Raw genomic sequence first — 20,744 nt, 5'->3', positions numbered from 1 at the left:
CTTGCAACAAGGGAAGCATCCCCTGATTGATTTTCAGCATTCAAATCCCCCCTGGCATCCATCTTCTGATCCCTTTGCCTCTTCTTTTCATTGGCAATCCTTTTCTGACACTCTGCGATGTAATGTCCTGGCTTCTTGCAATAATTGCATTTGCCATTTTTCTGATTTTTACTTGAACTTCTTGCATTCCTCTCCTTGGGTTGAGTTGTATGGCTGTGTTTTGGCTCAAAACTTTTTCTAAAATTTGCCCTTTCCACCCATGGCAAGCGCTTGCTCACCCTGACGATAGGCTTTGGCAAAATTTGAGCATCTCTCCTCTTCTTCCAACAAAAGCCCAACTAACTCATCGAACGAGAGTGGGACTGCCCTGAGAACAATAGTCAATGAAGTGACGAATGTGCCATATGAGGGCGCTAAGCTATTGAGAGTAATAGAGACGAGCTTCTTGTCTTCTATTTCCTCATCATTACTTGCAAACTGATCACATAGATCAGTGATCCTGGCAATATGATCAGTGATGGTCTGGCCTTCTTGTATCTCGAGATCCTTGAGCTGATTTTGTCAAGGCAATGGCTCTTGCCTCATTCTTAACATGATACATGTTTGCCAATATTTTCCATGCTGCCTTTGCATCCTTGCACGACTTGATAGTCGTCATAACGTGCCTCTTCACATTTGTGGCAATCAAAAACATCGCTTGGGCACTGCGGCGGTCAAACTTCTTCTGCTCCTCCGTCGATGCTATGGGACTAGCAGAAGGGACTGTAGCAGTCTAATGTCTACCTGTAGTCTAACCCGAGAAAGCTGTGCTGGATGTAGATGAGCCTGCTGGCCTCACCTCATCCCCACTAACAATATCCCACAAGCCCTTACCAACCAAGATGTTCTTAAGCATGAATGACCACAAGGCATAGTTTGGTCCATCCAGCTTGTCACCCTCGGACAAATTGCCAAAACTGTCTGAAAGAGTTGACATGATGCAAAATGGGATACCCACAAGCTACAAATGTGCCTGCAAAAAGAACTGCAAGTCCCAAAAGTGCAACTGGCTGCAAATGTGCCTGCAAATCCCAAACTAATACTGGCTGCAAATGCGAAGTACGACTAGCTGCTCTGAAATGCCTGACTGTACAATGCAATCACTGCAAAAATGGCATCAACCAATCATTGCACTTTGTTACAATCTGAAGTGCGATCCCAAACTGAAAATGCACAACCAAAATATGAAAGAGCGCACCCACGAGTGCTCAAATGCATCCAACGGAGCTCAAAAGCATCCACAACTGTAAAGTAACTGCAAATGCGCCCAACAATGCAGAGTATCTGCAAATGCACCTGAGAATGCAAGAGTATGGGCTGCAAAAACAATCCCGAAGCGAAATACACAGCTCAAAACACTTACTGAAAGTGCACCTTGGCTCGAAACACCTGCAAAACAGTCCACTGACTGTGTGGGCAAGCTAGAGATGACAAAGGAGCTGAAGTGAGCTGTTTGGAGTTGAATGAAGCTATGATGATGTACTCAGGGCCAAGTAATTGAGGCGAATCGATTTGTATAGTCTTTTATGGCTCCGATGGAAGACGGATCTATGTATGATTAGCTCAAGAAATCACGAATTGCCCATTGAATTTCGATACGAATCCTCGGGAACTTCCTTCCAGTTTTACGACAGTTATCAGATTAGGAGGGATGAAAAGGGTAACATACTTGGCATATATATCCTCACAAATGCTGGTCGTATTTCGTCTAATCAACAAGTGAAAGAGGCAATACAGGGTACTTCTCAGCATCAGACTCAATCAATACGAGCTATAGAAATACAGAAGAAAATCCCGAAATCAACTCGTTTGATGAACTGGAATAATGAAGAATGAGGGAGTTTTTGAAGCATCTGACAGATATGATCAATAGTTTGGATTTGCCGGTCAATGATGGTCATAAGATAAAAAAGGTTGAGCTTCCTACAACGGTCGATCAAGTTGATTCACTTTCCTACAATAAGATGATGGACAAAACTGCGATGAGACAACTCATCAGTAGGTTGACACTTCATTTCCGGATTACGCATACGACGAACATCCTGGATCAAATAAAGAGTTTGGGTTTCGAACAAGCTACAAAAGCATCTATTTCATCAGGCATCAATGATCCTTACGCAGTACCTATTAAAGGGTGGCTTGTAGAAGATGCTGAGAAACACGGTTCCGCCTCGGAGCAATCTCATCGTTGCGGGGGTCTACATGCTGTAGAGAAATTACGTCACTTGATGGAGACATGGTATGCGACAAGTGAGTGTCCGAAGAGAGAGATGAATCCAAATTTCAGGATGATTGATCCTCTGAATCCAGTCCATATGATGTCTTTTTCAGAAGCCTGAGGAAGTATATCCCAAGTCCACCAATTGCTCGGTATGAGACGATTGATGTCGGATGCGGGGGGTCTACATGTTGTAGAGAAATTACATCACTTGATGGAGACGTGGTATGCGACAAGTGAGTGTCCAAAGAGAGATGAAACCAAATTTCAGGATGACTGATCCTTTGAATCCAGTCCATATGATGTCTTTTTCAAAAGCCTGAGGAAGTATATCCCAAGTCCACCAATTGCTCACTATGAGAGGATTGATGTCGGATCCACGAGGATAGGTAATTGATCTACCTATCCGTAGCAATCTGCGCGATGGTTTATCTCTGACAGAATATATCATTTCCCGTTATGGTGCTCGCAAAGGAGTGGTGGATACTGCGGTACAAACATCAGATGCTGGATATCTCACATGTAGGCTTGTCGAAGTAGTTCAACATATTGTTGTGCGTGAAAGAGATCGTGGGACTATCACGGGCATTGCTGTGAATCTTATTGGGGGGGGGGAGAGGGATCCACACGAACAATACCACAACAGAGACTAGTTGGACGTGTGTTAGTAGGCAACATATATCTAGATACGAGACGTATCGCTATGTGTAATCAGGATATTGATAATGAACCCGCCAGTAACTTAGTAGTAGCGACTGAACCGATACATGTAAGATCTCCCCCGACACGTAAAAGCATTTTTTGGATTTGTCAATTGTGTCTCGCCCACCACGACTGGGTGAAATTGGGAGAAGCTGTAGGTATTATTGCAGGCTAACCAATCGGAGAACCAGGAACCCAATTAACATCAAGAACTTCTCATACTGGTGGAGTATTAACGGGTGATATCACAGAACATGTATGAATCCCGTTCAATGGAATCATCAATTCCGATGAGAAGTCATTATATCCCACATGGACAGCCCACTTGGATGTGTCAAAATGAATTACCTATCTCTATTAGAAGTTAAAATGATACACACAATCCTGTGATTCTAGCACAAAGTCTACTTGTGATTCAAAATAATCAATATGTTGAATCGAAACGAATCACTACGGAAGTCTGAGGAGTTTCCTCTCAAGGAACGGATTAAGAGAAAGATCTATCCAAATTTAGAGGGGGAAACCTATTGGAATGGGGTGGTGTATCACTCGCCCGAAGATATACGTAGTAATATTCATGTCGTGTGCAATAGCGGTCATGTACGGGTCCTTTCACGAACCTCTAGTGATTCCAATGGGAATTCCTTTTATGAAGATCAAGATAGAATCGATACCAAATCCCATTCCAACGAGAGTAAACGCGATCTTCGGGAGGTAAATGGGGAGGATATTAGTGTCATTAACTCTAGATGTTATCAGGAATGGATATGGGAGTCCGGAATCAATGTCGATTTCGAATCTCTCAAAAGTGAATTGAATTCGTCGAGATTTGTTTGGACTCCTTCCATGGGTCGAGGTGGGGGAACAGAGGTGGTTCCTCTATCACCAGAACAGGAGGGTCGGTAGAGGAAATTATCTTACGCAAATTCCGAGTTCCGTATACTCAATAACGTGATTTTGGATCGGAATGAAATTCTTGCTATTTGCGAAGACTCGAAGTATCGAACCAACGTTTCAGGAGTTGTAAGATATGGTACTGCAGAAGTAGAACCCATTGATGAAGGAGAATTGGTTTCTGGCAGTGAAACAACAAGTTCTAGATCGTTCGTAACTCTTCCAAAGGAGGTAACTCTTCCTTGATCACCAAAGGAGGTAACTCTTCCTTGATCCCTGAAGAAGTGTATACTATTTCCGAGCCTTCCTCATCCATTTTGGTGAAGAACAACAGTGTTGTCGAGGAGGGCACACAAATAAGTTCTAATATTATTAGTCAAATGGGTGGGTTGGTTCGCATAGAAAAGATACCCAATAGTATCAAAATAAGAATCTTACCCAGATATATCTATTATCCGAAAAAGAAAACTAATGTATCTAAATAGGCTGATACTCTGATTCCACTAGGGCATCTGATTCTCGGTGAATTCAAATCTGATAATTGGGTTTATCCCCAACCAGTTGCATCGGATAGAAGAAGGAAGCCCTCTGTCTCAATAAGAACAGTTGTAGAGTTCAATGTACCTAGTGATTCTCCGATACGAATGCCTGAAACACCAAAGACAGAGAAAGACTTGGGCATTCAAGTCTTTACCTATATTTTTTACAGAGATGGCGAAGTAAGTGACAACACAGATATCCAATTGGTTCAAACTTGCTTAGTGGCTGATTGGCAAGAATCCCCCCCTCCCCCGGAAGGGTCGTATCTGTCTCTCACCATATTAAGATAAGTGACAGTCTTAGCACCTTCCTGCAGGTTAACCCAATGGGACTTTCCAATCTGTTTTTGTCCCCTGAGACAAGAGCTGGGGAAGCTCCTCCACAATTGGCGCTCGGTGGGAAGCTATCCCCCATCAATTTGAATTCACGCGATGCAAATAAAAATAAAAAATTTGTCGGATATCGAGGTACTATTCATGTAGTACCCGAACAAGGTGCATCCTTCTTAATCCTATCACCATCCAATCTTTTTTGTAACCCCCTGCCCCCTGACCCAGATGGAGGGGTATATGGAAGGGGGGGTGCATATTCCGATAATTCTAGATCGGGGGGTATGACTGTCATTCGTAACAACATAGATTCAAAAGATCCCCACTCGGATTCTGATGCTGGATATATTTGGAGAGGTACCGTAGGACCAAAAGGAGTATTGACAGATTTTGGAGAATTTTATCCTACTACTGGTGGAAGGTGAAACAAAAAGTTGGGCCTATTAGGTGATTCACAAAATGGCCCCTACTCTTTGTTGTTTTCCTACTCCATATCAAGCAAAAAAGTCTCTTTTGCCGAGGATCCCTTTGTCGATGAGTCAACAGATGCATCAGGACGTAGGTATTGGTATTCAATAGATGAAAATGAATCGATATTTGAATACTCCCCAGATTTATTGGTGGGAGGATGCTTCCCCAGATTGATCTTCCCCCCATCATATTTCACCGAAGCAAGAATTCTGCCTATTAATCTCGGACTTCTAGTAAGTGAAAACTCATGCATTTACGGGGGCGATATCTGCCTCCAATCCGGCCAAATCATAGCTATTCACCGAGAATACTCACCAATCAAAAGAGCCAAGCCTCTCCTAGAAACTGAGGGGGCAACTATTCATAAGAATTATGGAGATATCATTGGGAAGGGGGATACATTAATAACATTACTACACGATAGATCGAGGTCTGGGGATATTATTCAGGGTTTTCCAAAGGTTGAGCAGTTGTTGGAATCTCGTTCCACCGCTTTTACCTTAGCAAGAATCGAAGATATTTTTAATAGATGGAGGAGAACTATTACAAGATTAGTTGGTAATCCTTGGAGTCATTTCACGAGTGCCGGAATAGGTATGGAAGATTGTCAACTGGTTCCGATTGATCAAATTCAAAAGGTTTATGGATCCCATGGGGTGTAAATATCTGATAGGCATATAGAAATCATCATTTGATAACTGACATCGAAAGTAGTAACATTGGAAGATGGAATAACTAATGTTTTTTTACCCGGAGAGCTTATTGAATCATCATAAGCGTAACGAATGAATCACGTCTTAAAAGAATCGAATTTCTACGAACCTGTTGTATTGGGAATGACAAAAGCATCAGGCGAGTTTTCAAGAAACTACTCGGGTACTGGCTAGAGCCGTTATTCGGGGTCGAATCGATTGGTTGAAGGGACTGAAAGAAAATGTCATCCTTGGTGATCTGGTTCCCATTGGGACCGGCAGTCAGGAGGTTATTCGTCAACTAGATGTAGAGAGAAATACGGAATTTTATTTAGCCATTAGTGATTCTAACATTTTCAGTCAAGAAGCAAGGGATATTCCCCCTCATACTTATTACGGGAGGGAGCCGAGTTCCCACCATAGATTAATGATTCACGAAGGATTGAGACAACCCCTCCCCGGAGTCAATATTGGTGAATGAGATTCAGAATCATTTTGCGATCATTTTGCGACGTAGCATCTCAGGTATGTCTCACTCAACCAGTGAATCATAATAATTACGTAACTTCCATAAAAATCAAAATCTACGGGTTTTCATAGTTTTTTTTTTTTTTGGGGTAAAATGCAACAGAAAAATTGGAATATCGATCCAAAAGGGATGATGGAGGCGGGGGTCCATTTCGGTCATCAAACCCAAAAGTGGAATCCCAAGATGTCACCTTATATATTTATGGAACGGAAAGGTGTTCACATTCCTGATCTAACTCAGACTTCTTGTCTCCTGTCTGAAGCCTGTGATTCGGTATCCAATGCAATGACGGAGGGAAAACAATTCTCAATAGTAGGTACAAAATACCAAGTAGCTGATCTAATTGCATCGGCTGCGACGAAATCTCGATGTCACTATGTGAATGAAAAGTGGCTCGGTAGCATGTTAACGAATTGGTCCACTACAGAAACACGTCTCCAGAGATTTCAATATTTGCAGAATGAAGAAGATACGGGGGGGTTCGATCGACTCCCTTAAAAAGAGGCATTGATTCCAAAAAAACAATTACTTCGATTGAAGAAGTATCTAGGTGGAATTCAATATATGTCAAATTTACCCGATATTGCGATAATTACTGATCAACACGAATAATCCACTGCTATTAGAGAACGTATCACTTGAGGTATTCCTATAATCTGTGTCATCGATACAGATTGCGATCCAGATCTCACAGATATTCCAATTCCAAGTAATGATGATGCGCGGTCCTCTTCAGGGATTTCAAGTCCCCTGTCTTCTTCAAGGATTTCCAATCCTGTCTTCTTCAAGGGAGTACTTCTGAACACAATACACGTGTAGAGAAGAGCCTGGAGCTGCTGGAACACACCCGAGAGAGGCTAGAGCTGAAAAGAGTCCAGATCTAAGCAAAAACGCCGAAAAACGCTCGAATCGCCTTCGAACCAGTCGTACGGGCTCGAAATCAGGTTCCGACAAGTCGTACAGACTCGCGGCAATGTCGCGTAACTGTACGGACCCCCCCCCCCCAAAAAAAAAGCCAATTTTTTTTTTTCCCCTCGCCTGAAATGGTGCGGGACAGCCCATGCTTTCAGGATAGCAACCATAAGAGCGGAAGGGGGAGATTTGAGGTGGGCTACGGTGAAAACCCACTTGGTACCGTGTGTCCAATCCTCTCCTGAAGTGGGCGTGCGAGACTGTATGCATCTGATAAAGAAATCCTTCCAAGGCTCTTGCCCTGGCATGAGTCCTCTCACAACGACCTTGCAGAGTAAGGCTCTGCACTGTAGATCCGAGTCGATGATATTCAAACCCCCTTCTCTTGTAGGAAGAATCAAGGTCTCCCAAGCCACCCTAGCTCTAACATCAGTTATGCCATCTAGACCACTTCATAAAAAGTTTCGTATGGGCCTCTTAAGCTGAGTGATACAATCCCTAGAGTGGCACCAACAAGAGCATACAAACCATGCTGTGGCTAAAAGAACCTGGTTAACCACCACCACCCTGGAAGCCAAGTCAAGTTTGGCTGAGCTCCAGAAAAGGAGCTTTCTTCTTATGCTCTCCAACACCGGAGCAAACTGTTGTGAAGGAGAGATGCCCACCCCTGGCAGCCCAAATATCTAACGGAGACGCCCCTCTGTACCCAAGTGAAGCCAATATCATTACCCCAATCCGGGGTGTCATCATCGCAAATCCAAAAACCATTGGATTTATGCCAATTAATGTGTGCACCTGCAGCCGTGAAAATTAAATCCAAGGCTGTCCGGAAGGAAGTGAGTGTCCTGGGGGAGGCATCCAAAAAAACAGCCGTTTCATCTGCCAACTCGCTATCTGGGAGCTCTTCTTCCCGGTGGATAGGAAGCCTCAGCCCATAAATATCAGCTTGAGATCTAAGGTAGATACTCATAGCTTCCGCCACAAACAGAAAAAGAAAAGGGGCAAGAGGACATCCCCGCAAACTGATCTGGAAATCTGAAACCTGTCCCCTCCTACCCCCCCAATGAGCACCTGGCTATCGGCTGATCTGTAGAGAGAGGATACTCCTTTAATCCATGCATCTGAAAAACCAAAGCGAGAAAGAGTACCCTCTAAAAAATCCCAGTCTACTCTGTCGTAAGCTTTCTCAAAGTCCAAGAGTAAAATGGCCAATCTCTGGCCGCTCTACATGGCCCATTCTAAGGCCTCTCAAAATGAGAAAATATTATCAAAAATACTTCTGTCATGCACAAACCGTGTCTGTGTGTCATGAATCAAATTTGGAAGAAAAACCTGTAGCCGCAGACTGATGGCTTTTGCCAGAATCTTATAAAAAGTGCCCAATAGAGTGATGGGTCTCCATTGAGACACTAGATTCCTATTACCCCCCTTTGGGATGAGATGAATGAGACCATCTGTAACTGAGTCCGGCATCTCACCAGAGTCCCACACGCCATGTAGGGCTGATGTAATGTGATCACCAATCTGCTCCCAAAAAGTAATAAAAAAGGAAGGGATAAGTCCATCCGAACATGGGCACTTGCCCTTGTGAAGGGCAAGTAATGCAGTCTCGAATTCTGCATTGGTGAAAGGTACATCCAGAGAAACATACATCTCATCCTTCACCAGTACAGGGATACACTGCCAAATAACCTCTCTAGCATCATCTATGGCCTGTGTGCCTGGATATGCAGTAAGAAGGGATGCAAAAAAATCTGAAGCTACATGCATGATAGCATCAAGATCTGACTGTAACACCCCGTCTGAGTCAACAAGCTGCGAGACACTAATAGGCAGTCGGCCTAATAGACAGTCGGCCTGGAAGACCACCGACCCTTCAGAAAACATGCCGTCGGGTAGATGAAGGATCGCGCATAGGTCATACCGTCGGGCTTTGCCCCCAGACCCCCACCGGGGGCCTGCGCCCCCCGGACCCCCTGCTATCGGGGGGGCTATCGCCCCCCCGAACCCCCCCTTTGTGCAGACGGGTATCTACTCTTGGCTCCTAAGCCGTCTCATAACCATCTGGTCTACTCTAAGACCCCTTCCAGTGTCTAAACTGGGGATCCCTCCCAATATCTGATACCCATCATGGCTTCTCCTCATATGGGGGCCTTACAACATTGGGTACACAGAATATTGGTGGGTTACATGAGAGGTGGACATTTGAGCTAACTCTAACACCCCCCCTCAATGTTCACCCGAAGATGAACTACGTGTTCGGACCAATGCCGAGTCGATGTAGATGCCGCAACAATAAATCACTCCCAAGAGCCTTCGTGAAGATGTCTGCGCAATTGTCCTCTGTGGGACAATACTCCAGCTCTATGACTCCATCCTCGATGAGCTCTCGTACGTAGTGATACTGGATCTCTATGTGCTTTGTACGAGCATGGAACACAGGATTCTTTGCAATGGCCATGCAACTCTGATTCTCGCATTTTAGAACCGTCGCATCTTCGATTGGAACTCCTATGTCTTGCAAGATCCTCCTTAGCCAAACTGCTTCACAAGCAGCAATGCATGCTGCCTTGTACTCAGCTTCCGTCGAAGATAGTGCCACTGTTGGTTGCTTCTTGCTAATCCAAGAGAACACTCCTGAACCAAGTGAGAAACAATATCCAGAAACTGACTTTCTAGAATCACAATCTCCCGCCCAATCTGAGTCACAGTAACCCGCCAAGGTCTTCCCTGCTCTGTAGGTAATGCCATACTCTAGTGTACCTTTCACGTACTTTAGCACACGCATCCCTGCTTTCCAATGGTTCTCTCGAGGTTGATTTGAGAACCTACTAAGTACACCAACTGCAAAGCTGATATCAGGTCTAGTGTTGCACAGAAAAATGAGACTCCCCACAAGTTTCCTATACTCCTTGATGTCGACAAGTGGTGATGCATCCTCCACTGAGAGCTTACCATTCACCTCCATGGGAGAGACCACGTCCTTACACTCGGTCATACCGAATGCCTTCAAGATCTCGCGAGCATATCTCTGCTGAGAGATGAAAATCCTGCCAGGTTTTTGCCAAACCTCAATGCCGAGGCAAAAGTGCATGAGCCCCAAATCTGTCATCTCAAACTCGGAACTCAACGACTCCCTCAACTGTTGCAGCATCTTCTCATGATCTCCTGTGATGATCAAGTCATCCACGTAAAGGACTATTACCACATACTTGCCATCCTGCTTACAAACATACAGGTTAGCATCAGAAGCACTTTTTGAGAAACCAATAGATATGAGAAAGCTATCAATCCGTTGGTACCATGCCCTTGGGGCCTGTTTCAGCCCGTACAATGCCTTCTTTAGTCTGCAAACCTTGTTCTCTGAATTGGGCACCTCAAATCCTGGTGGCTGGAACACATATACCTCCTCCTTGAGATGTCCATTCAAGAACGCAGATTTCACGTCCATTTGAAACACCGGCCACTGCTTAGGAGCAGCCAAGGCAAGTACCACCCGAATAGTTGTCATCCTTGCTGTAGGGGCAAAGGAATCCTCAAAATCAAAGCCTTCAACTTGAGAGTATCCTTGTGCAACAAGCCTAGCCTTGTACTTTTCCAAAGATCCATCAGATTTGTACTTGGCCTTCCATACCCATTTGGTACCAATGATCTTCCTTTTTTCTGGACGATCAACCAAGTCCCAAGTCTGATTCTTCATGATGCTGTCATACTCCTCTTGCATGGCAGCTTTCCAATTTGGATCGTCCATTGCCTCATCCAAATTCGTAGGCTCTTGAACTTTCATAATCTCAGCCATCAAGGCCATATTGACTATGTGTTCAGAGGCCCTTTTCTGCTCCTCTATCCTCTTTGATCGTCGAAGTCCATCTGCAGATGACTCCGCCAAGTCTGGAACCGGATTCTTCTCATCAAAGAGCTGCCTTGCCCACTTTGGAAGTGGCTTACCTTCTGGAGCCAAGGCATGTTGTGGTGTTGGTGGAGTCTGTTCCTCGAAGTACTCCTCCTCATTCTGCAACTCTGCTTTAGATACGGGCACAAGGTGAGTTACTTTTACGGCTGATGATAAAGTGGAAGGGCATACCTCCTCCTCCACTGTATGTGGCTGTTCCCAAAACACCACATCACGACTGACCACGATCTTCTTTGCCTCTGGATCATATAGCCGGTACGCCTTTGACTCCTGGCTATAGCCCATGAAGATACACTTTCTGCTCTTTGGATCTAATTTCTTTCTGGTGCTATCTGGAACATGAACAAAGCACTCACATCCAAATGTTCTGAAATGAGAAGCGGAAGGCCTTTTACCTGAGTAAGCCTCCAAAGATGTTTTGCCCGTCAAGGCCTTTGTGAAGCTTCGATTGAGGATGTAGACTGCTGTATTGACTGCCTCAGCCCAAAAAGACTTAGGCAATCCTTTACCTAGTGCCATGCATCGTGCCATCTCCATGGCAGTACGATTGCGACGCTCTACAACACCATTTTGTTGCGGAGTATGTGCAGTCGTGAGTTGGCGCTTAATGCCATTCTCGTGCAAGTATGTGTCGAACTCTTTTGACAGGAACTCTCCTCCTCGATCCGTGCGAAGCTTCTTTACCTTCAGCCCGCTTTCGTTTTCCACCATCTTTTGCCACTGTTTGAATTTTCCAAGAGCTTCAGCCTTATCTCGTAGAAAATACACCCACATGTATCTACTGTAGTCGTCGACGATAAGCATATAGTAGTTACATCCCCCCAAAGCTTGAGTCGGAGCTTTCCCACTGAGATCAGCATGAACCAATTCTAGAGGAGCCTTTGCCCGATAGCCGCTCTCATGTGGAAAAGCCTTCCTTTGTTGCTTGCCCATCATACAAGCTTCACAAGGTTCCTGCACCTTTGAGAGTGCAGGCAAGTGTGCAACCATCCCTGTTTTCTGCATTTCCAAAAGAATAGGATAACTAAGATGACCAAATCTTTCATGCCATACCTTACTGATGCCCACTCCTGAAGATACTGTTAGTGCCGTCAGCTCATAGAGATTGTTCTTCCTTACTGCCTTGCCGACCACCTTGCCCGCTGCATTAAGGATTTCTGCTCCGGTCCTCTTGAAACGCACCTCCAAGTTGCGATCAGTTATCGCAGCAACCGAAAGCAAGTTCTTCTTTAGCTGAGGAACTAGTAATACATCAGAAAGCTCTTTAGTTTCACCCTCTTGAATGGAAAGAGAGATAGTACCTGTACCTTCCACAGGGCATTTTGCATTATTACCGACCGTCACGTTCATGGGCTCTTGTAGAGGCTTGAAAGAGCTATACCAGTCCTTCTTTCTGGTCATGTGACGGGACGCTCCACTATCAAGGAGCCACGAATCATTCGTTGTTGAAACTTCTGTTGAGGAGCATATTTCTTCAATTGCAACCCATAGCTCCAACTCAGTTTCAACTGTGTTGGCAGATTCCTTGCCTTTCGAAGAAGACTGTGTAGTGCCATTCTTTTCGTCCTGCTGCTTCTTTCTGCAATCCTTGTTCATGTGACCGCTTTTGTTGCAGTAGTGGCACTTACCTAAAAACTTCTTCTTCTTACCATTCTTCTTCTCTCCACCCTTCCCTTTGGATGTGGTTGAGAATGCTGCATCACTTCCGCCATCGCGGGTCTTCATTCGCATCTCCTCCTCTAAGAGCATCGCGCTAAACTCTTCAAAAGTGAGGGGTGGATTTCTTACCTGCGTGTTGAGTGTCGTGACCAACGCATCGTACTTTTGTGGAAGGATCCGAATGCACCTTCTGGCCAACTCTTCGCTGGTCTTTGTAATCCCAACCGCCGCCATCTGATCACGTAGATTCTTGATCCGTGTGATGAATGTCTCAGCTGATTCTCCATCAGAGCACCTCTCTGCAGCAAGCATATTCTCCAGATTTTGAAATCTGGTCTGATTCCGCGTTTCATACTGACCTTTCAGTATGTTCCAAGCCTCACTTGCCTTGTCTGTATGCTGAATCAGAGTCAAAACAGAATCACTTGAACTGGTAACAAGAGCGCAGAGTGCATCTGCGTTCCTTCGTTTCCATGCCCGAAGAAGATCTGCATTCGGTGGCGTTATGACGTTGGGGTTGTTTGGATTCGGTGATCCAACCGGTTCTGGATCCAATCCCAGAACAGTATCCAGAAGCTCATATGAATCCAAGATCGCGCTGATCTTGAATTTCCACAAAGTATAATTCGTCCCATCGAGCTTGCCTTCATTGAAGGCAGGTGGACGAATTCGCAACGGGGTTGGTGCAGCCATCACTCCTAGTAGCCTTTGCTAACAAAGCTCGTTGAACTTGCAATAAAGTCGTTACTCAGATAGCCTGAGCTCTGATACCATGTAAGAAAATAGTACGCAGCGGAAGATAACAACAAAACGCAAGTACACGATGGAAAGCTGGAGAGAATACAAAAATTCTGATATACCAAACTGCTGATACAACTGATGGTTGGCTGTCCACCCGTGCGCTCTACAGACAGAGCTTCGATGGTGATCTAGACAGATGCTGGACGGAGGACTATGAGCGTGAAGAACTGGTGATCTGATGATAGGGGGTGGCCACTTATATAGTGTAAGTGGTTGACGGTCGGCCCTGTAATAGGCAGTCGGCCTAATAGACAGTCGGCCTGGAAGACCACCGACCCTTCAGAAAACATGCCGTCGGGTAGATGAAGGATCGCGCATAGGTCATACCGTCGGGCTTTGCCCCCAGACCCCCACCGGGGGCCTGCGCCCCCCGGACCCCCTGCTATCGGGGGGGCTATCGCCCCCCCGAACCCCCCCTTTGTGCAGACGGGTATCTACTCTTGGCTCCTAAGCCGTCTCATAACCATCTGGTCTACTCTAAGACCCCTTCCAGTGTCTAAACTGGGGATCCCTCCCAATATCTGATACCCATCATGGCTTCTCCTCATATGGGGGCCTTACAACATTGGGTACACAGAATATTGGTGGGTTACATGAGAGGTGGACATTTGAGCTAACTCTAACAGTTCTTGTAAAGCAAGAGGCATATCAAAGACTGAGCTCCAGTGTATGCTTTCTTGACGAAGAGAGTTGGGCTGAGCTGAATTGGCACGAGACCATTTAACTTTAGAAAGCACTTGCTTCCAATCCTGTACTAAAGAAGATGAGGAAGGACAGCCCGGAATAACGCCTTGAAATTTACCAATGACCACCTCCCAACACACACACACACACACATTTTTTTGGAGGGTGAAATCCATGTATGTTTATGGGACAAAGAGGTGGTCCCCAAAGTTGAAAGAAAATTTCATTGTATGACAAGTAAACACTGTAATCTATCTGACAAACAGACAAGCAATCTTAAAAGGATTGCATGAGCGACATGCTGAAACAGTAGAACATGGAAGTAGGATCTCCAAAACTTTGTGGTTTATGTCTTTCCACACACACACACACACTTTTTGGGGTAAAAAGAATCTTTCATTAAGAAGAATGTACATTCATAGCTGTCCCTCTTAAAGTGAGACAACTACTACACATAAACTAAAAGAAACTGAAAAAAGACCATCATAGCTGCTCTAGAAAAGAACAGCTAGTACAACCAAACTAAAAACATTGAAAGAACACTTCTAGCTGGGCCGCAGAAAGATCTCCCATGTAATACACATCTTGAAGGAAGCGATGCAGGGAGGAACTGAATATCCATAGAGGATCGTCCATAGATACGAGAGTTACGGGCATAATATAAAGACCACAGTGCCCAATAACGACACCAACTAAAGAATTGAACATAGTCTAGTGTAGAGGCATATCCCTCAAATAACCAAAATTGTCTGCCAAAAGGGATGCACATCCCTCAAATTGAACATCCATAGAGGATCGTCCATAGATCCGAGAGTTACTGGCATAATATAAGGACCACAGTGCCCAATAATAGCACCAACTAAAGAACTGAACATAGTCTCGTGTAGAGGCATATCCCTCAAATAACCCAAAATGCCTGCCAAAAGGGATGCACGACACCAACTAAAGAACTGAACTTAGTCTGGTGTAGAGGCATATCCCTCAAATAACCAAAACTGCCTGCAAGAAGATCTCGCATGTAATGCACATCTTGAAGGAAATGATGTAGGGAGGAATAGAAGAAATTATAAATATCCATAGAGGATCCTCCATAGATCTGAGAGTTATGGGCGTGATATAAAGACCATAGTGCCCAATAACGACACCAACTAAAGAACTTAACATAGTCTGGTGTAGAGGCATATCCATCAAAAAACCAAAACTGCCTGCCAAAAGGGATGCTCGAAAATCGAGCATGAAGATAAGTCCCCAATCTAGGAAGAATATCACGGGCAACCGGCCAAATCCAAAGCTAATGCGGGACTGTCTCCCTCGGATGTGAACAAGATGGGCAACACTAGGAAGCTATATGCCTGGCAACCAAGAAAGAGCACATTGGTAATGCACCAACCACAGAACGCCATAAGAAAAGCCTCTATATGAAAGGGAGCTTACTCTTCTAATTATAGCCAAGACAAACCTTCCACCAAGTAAAAGGTTTGTCAAGATGCCAAATAAAATGCTCACACTCATGAATCCATGGCTTAGGAGAAGAAGATGGTAAGCTTTCTTGGTAGTAAGATCTGCAAATGAAAAAGGAGAATAACCCGGAATGCCTCGATCAAATTCCAATCCATGAGAGAATGATCAGTAAATAAATGGGAGACAAGCAGAAATGGAAGCAATATGGTAGTGAGAATATGCCAAATAGGCCTGTGATGCATCCCCAAGAAAAATTGCCTCCTGGCCTGTGGAAAAGAGAGAGTAAGACCCTGATGATTCACCACATCAACCATTGTGGAGATACCCAATCGATGTAGAAAATAAGCCTTTCTAGGCTGAGGATGAGCTAACGGCAGATCAAAGACAAAGACACGGCCCCAATGAATACTCTGTGAACGGAGTGTATTTCCAAGATTCGGAGGATGGCTTAACCAATGCAGATGTTGCCAATCATGGAGCAGATGAGTAGAAAATGGACATCGGGGAATAGAGCCATGTAGATGCCTGAAAATAACATTAGATAGAGAAGGAATCCAATGGCCAAAAGCATCAGTACAGAGTGAAGCAATCAGGTAGGAGAGCATAAGAGTCCATGGCTGATGTTGGTCTAGAAAAGTAAGCAAAAGAATAGCCTTGCGAGCTATCACATGAGTGTGACTATTCAAAATATTCAAAAGTAAGCACATTTGGAGAGCCAGATGCACTGAGGCTTTGGAGGGTTCTGAGGTTCACCCTTCTCAGATTTTGGCCAGTACTTGGACAGATACGATACAGACTCTGATGAACATTTGGGCGACCATGCAGGGATCATCTTGAGCAGCCTCCTCCGGAGAGTTACTTTTCTCAAAGATTGGAGAGACTCTCCCTTCTTTGCTGAGACTTCTACAGGGTTGAGACGGCATTTTCAGCCTCAGCCTTGGTTTCTTTCTACCTCATTCCTCTGAGGTGTTTTTTATTACATGCTTAGCATGGTGTATTTCCCTACAGAGCTTGCTCTAGCGGGTTTCTTTCTTACTTAATAGAAGTCTCTTTTATGAAAAAAAAAAAAAAGACCCCCATGCATTTTGGGCAAACAAATATAGCTGTAATTTAGAAGTCGAAATGCCTTACAATCAGCTTTAGCGCACCAAAGGCATTCCATAGCCATGGATATGAATTTCTCAATATCTGCAAAAGACCAAGGAATTAATGGCAAGTGAAAGTGCACATAGGCCATAATAATGGAAGGCACTATTTGAAGACGAACATGTAGTGTCCATGTGGACAACTTCCAATAATCTATCTTATGAAATGGCTTCTGCAATACCCCTATGGCAAACAAATATGCCGACCAATGGGGTACGCCCAAATGGCTCACAATTTGATCCAGGGGCAATACCAATCTAGGCCATAATATATTCTACCAATCACGTGCATGGAGAGTAAGAAGTTTGGATTTGAAAAAGTTCACCTTCAGCTTGCAAGGCCAAATAAATGAAGGGCCTGCATAAGATGCCAAACATCCGATTTAGAGTTCTTGAGATAAGAAAAGGAATCATTGGCGTAGGCCAAACTAACAAAAGGAGCACCTCTAGGACAGTGAGGGCTACCACCATAGCACATAAGAAACCCAAATCTACAATACTACCTCTGTGAGGTCCTCCTCTGCATAAAAGGCATCTGGAATCCTGAGACTAATAGATCGTCCTCTCAAATGAGGCTCTAAAATCATCAATACCATGGGATCTGAGATGGATACTCCAACGGAAATCATCAATACCATGGGATCCCACTTTTATCCACAGCCAATCATCAATATAAAATCTATCAATCCGTGTATGGATAGTCCGCGGCCTCCTATTCGACCACGAAAATATAACTGACTGTGGCTAAGTGTGAAAGGCATCATCAAACCATGCATCTCTGCCACTGAACTGAAATAGGAAGGCATCCCAGGCCGCTCTCTCCAACAAGTGAATGCCATCCTTTCTACCCCGTTTCTTATCTAATGGCAACTCCACCATGTTGAAGTCACCTCCAATAACCCAAGAATCTCGAATGGGGGCCCAAGAGAGCAGCTCCTTCCACATAAGGACATGATCCATTCTATTATTGGGGGCGTAAAGGTTGGGAAAGCCAACCTTACATCTCCTAACGAGAAGAAGGACCCATTGAGCTCTAGGAGCGATGACAACAACCAAGGGGAGAAAAGATTGAAATGCATGTACCTCCCCTAGTGCCAACTATAGGTAACCAAAAAGTGTGACCTGAAAGCATCTTATTTGACTTGGAACAATCTCTAGAATCCAACTTTTGTTCCTGAAAAAAAAGGATATCAATGGGACCCCCAGTAACACCTAGATGGAGTTGATTACAAATCACTTGCCTATGGTGTCCATGTGGCACACCACCAAGGCCTTGTATGTTCCAACTAACAATCCTCATCAATGGGAGGAAGTAGCATGGAACACCTTACCTGACCTAGTAGCGGAAACAAGCCACTCCATAGGGGAGGACCTCCTGCTTGACCAACGAGGAAGGGAACTAAGTGGAGGAAAATCCACAAGGGAGAGAACTCGTCCACCTGAAGAGAAAGCCACCCTAGGATCAAAAGGAATACCAATCACTACCTCACCGAAGGTGGAGGGCACCAAATCCTCGTCAAGGAGGTCTGCTAGATCCGCCAGAGCTGAGAAAGAGTTCTTGAAAATCAGGCTGGACATCGGGGTACATAAAATCCCTATAGTAGAAACAGAAGAGTCGGTATGCACAACCCCATTCCCTCGGTCCACGAAGGGGGACGCGGAGAAAGCGTGAGGCTGCTCTGAATAACCATGACCATGAAGATCTATCAAGGTCTCAAACGTGTCAAGGTGAGGAGCTGCAAATTGGGCAGCGTACAGAGCAGCCACTGGGACAACATCCATATCCTTAGGTGAGCAAGGGATAGCCTCAAGTATACTCCCCCCTTATCTGTTGGACCGTGTGAAGCTTCCATGTGTGTCTGGGTCAACCAACTGTAATGTCTCTTTGAGTGACTCCTAGGCATGCAATTATGTCCCTAACCACAGTACCCCAAGCCATATATCCTTCCTAGTTTCAACCATGTTGAAATCTCCAAGTACAAGCACATTTCCATTCAGCCGTTCTAAAGACTGCCGAGTTCTCATCTTGTCCTGTCTTCCAATCTTGGATTTCCATCTTGCTTTTTGTATCTTGAATTGGAGCTCTGACCGCACCCAAGGCACTGCCTTAGTTGGATCTGGGTTTATTGAGCCTCATCCATTTTGCATGCGTGGTTGGGGTGGCTTGATAACTCAGTAGCTAGAAGATCGTCAAGACTATAGTCTGCTCGGTCTTCAAGCTTCAGGCTTTTTGAAATTCAACTGATGACGATGAGCCATCTGATAGGCAATGCATCAAGAAACTTGCTCTGTACGTACATTCACACACACTACAAGTAGACAGGCTCGTAATGATGGAATCTCTGACGGGCATGCACCAAAGATGCTCTCTACATGTGTAACACATAGATGATAGAAATCTAACAACTACGTATACCCACAACGATAGAATGTGATAAGGACGTATACACACAATGACCAAAATTTGACAACAATATATACACAGCGACAGAATATGAGAAGAACAGAACATTGATGACGACAGATATCTAACAATGACAATAGGTGATGAGCAGAGATCCAAACATGTAAATCTTCAAAGATGTAAATCTTCCAGACATGAACACTAAGATCCACACACTCATGCACTCACCAACCCCCACACACACCCACAAAAAGTTCAGTTGGCTTGGACAGGCTTCCATCTATTTCCGGTCAATGCTTTCCACATACATACATAATGCATACATGTATATAATTTTCTTTTAGGGAGGACTGGATCTTAAATACCTTGTTGATTTTGATTAGGAACATGAGGAGGGCTATTTGACTCAAAAGCTTCACCACTGGGAGCAGCTTGAAGAAAAGGTTTTAGATACTTTGTATCCAAAGATGCAAATGAAGTACTGCAGAAAATAATTATACAAGTGTCAAACTTTATAAAACCAAGCCAGGGAACTAGATCCTTATGTCTTTATCCTGAATAAAATGCTTCATCATCATGCAACATAAAGAAGTGTGCTATTTTCAACATTTAATACTTTACTCAATTAGGCTTCATGCATGGGATTGCAATCTGCCATTATAGGTTATTCACAGAAAAGAACAATACAAGCTATCTAAAACGATGCAAATTGTGTCCATTGTCCCACAATCTTCACAATGCAGAATATAAACAATCAAGACTCACTCTGTTTTTAGTTGCTTTAGCTTTTTTGTTAGCTTTTCCTTTTGCTTAGACAAGCCTGTAAACCGAGCTGTCCCTTCATTTTTGGTGCCTTCATGGGTAACAAAAACCTAGATTGTACATGTGAAAAAAAGCATCAATTCTCTCTCTCTCTCTCTCTCTCTCTCTCTCTCTCTCTCTCTCTCTCTCTAGGCATTTTTGGTACTCTATTTCATTTCATTTTGTATCTGGGATTTTGTAGCCATTTTTGGCATCTTAGCTGTATTACGATGAGGCCACCTAATTGGCGCATCGTTGACGATGTATTTTCCTTTCGGATGATTTTGTGTCCCATAGGCCATGTATGGCCTTCCGTGGACCTTTAATAAAATTTCTTTCTTTCTTTCTTTCTTTCTCTCTCTCTCTCTCCCCCCCCCTTCCAGGACCAGGTCTGCATTGGTCTCTATCTGATGGAGATGCGATGACATAGAGAGACCCTGTTGTTGTGCGATCAAAGAACAAGAGAAGGCAGTGGCACATGAGACTGTGATAGATTGGGCTCACCGACATGTCACTTATTTTTACACTTTTGAGTCTGCGCCTGGACATG

The 20,744-nt window shown here is 44.4% G+C and overlaps 1 protein-coding gene across 1 annotated transcript in view; it reads right to left on the bottom strand.

Annotated features, from left to right (window-relative positions):
* Positions 1-20,744, bottom strand: part of LOC147899634 (sodium/hydrogen exchanger 5-like) — a 166,935-nt gene that overhangs the window by 25,274 nt on the left and 120,917 nt on the right. The window contains exons 20-21 of the mRNA XM_087378415.1: positions 20,159-20,265; positions 19,759-19,874 (exon numbers count right to left, since the gene is read on the bottom strand). Coding sequence (XP_087234541.1) covers positions 19,759-19,874; positions 20,159-20,265 — 223 coding nt within the window. The remainder of the gene's footprint in view (positions 1-19,758; positions 19,875-20,158; positions 20,266-20,744) is intronic.

Source organism: Dipteris shenzhenensis, chromosome 8 (genome assembly GCF_047967505.1).
Source record: "Dipteris shenzhenensis isolate YYH24624 ecotype China chromosome 8, Dip_SZ_1.0, whole genome shotgun sequence".
Classification (NCBI taxonomy): domain Eukaryota; kingdom Viridiplantae; phylum Streptophyta; class Polypodiopsida; order Gleicheniales; family Dipteridaceae; genus Dipteris; species Dipteris shenzhenensis.
The sequence above is the reverse complement of the archived record's forward strand: the minus strand, read 5'-3'. Positions and strand labels throughout refer to the sequence as shown.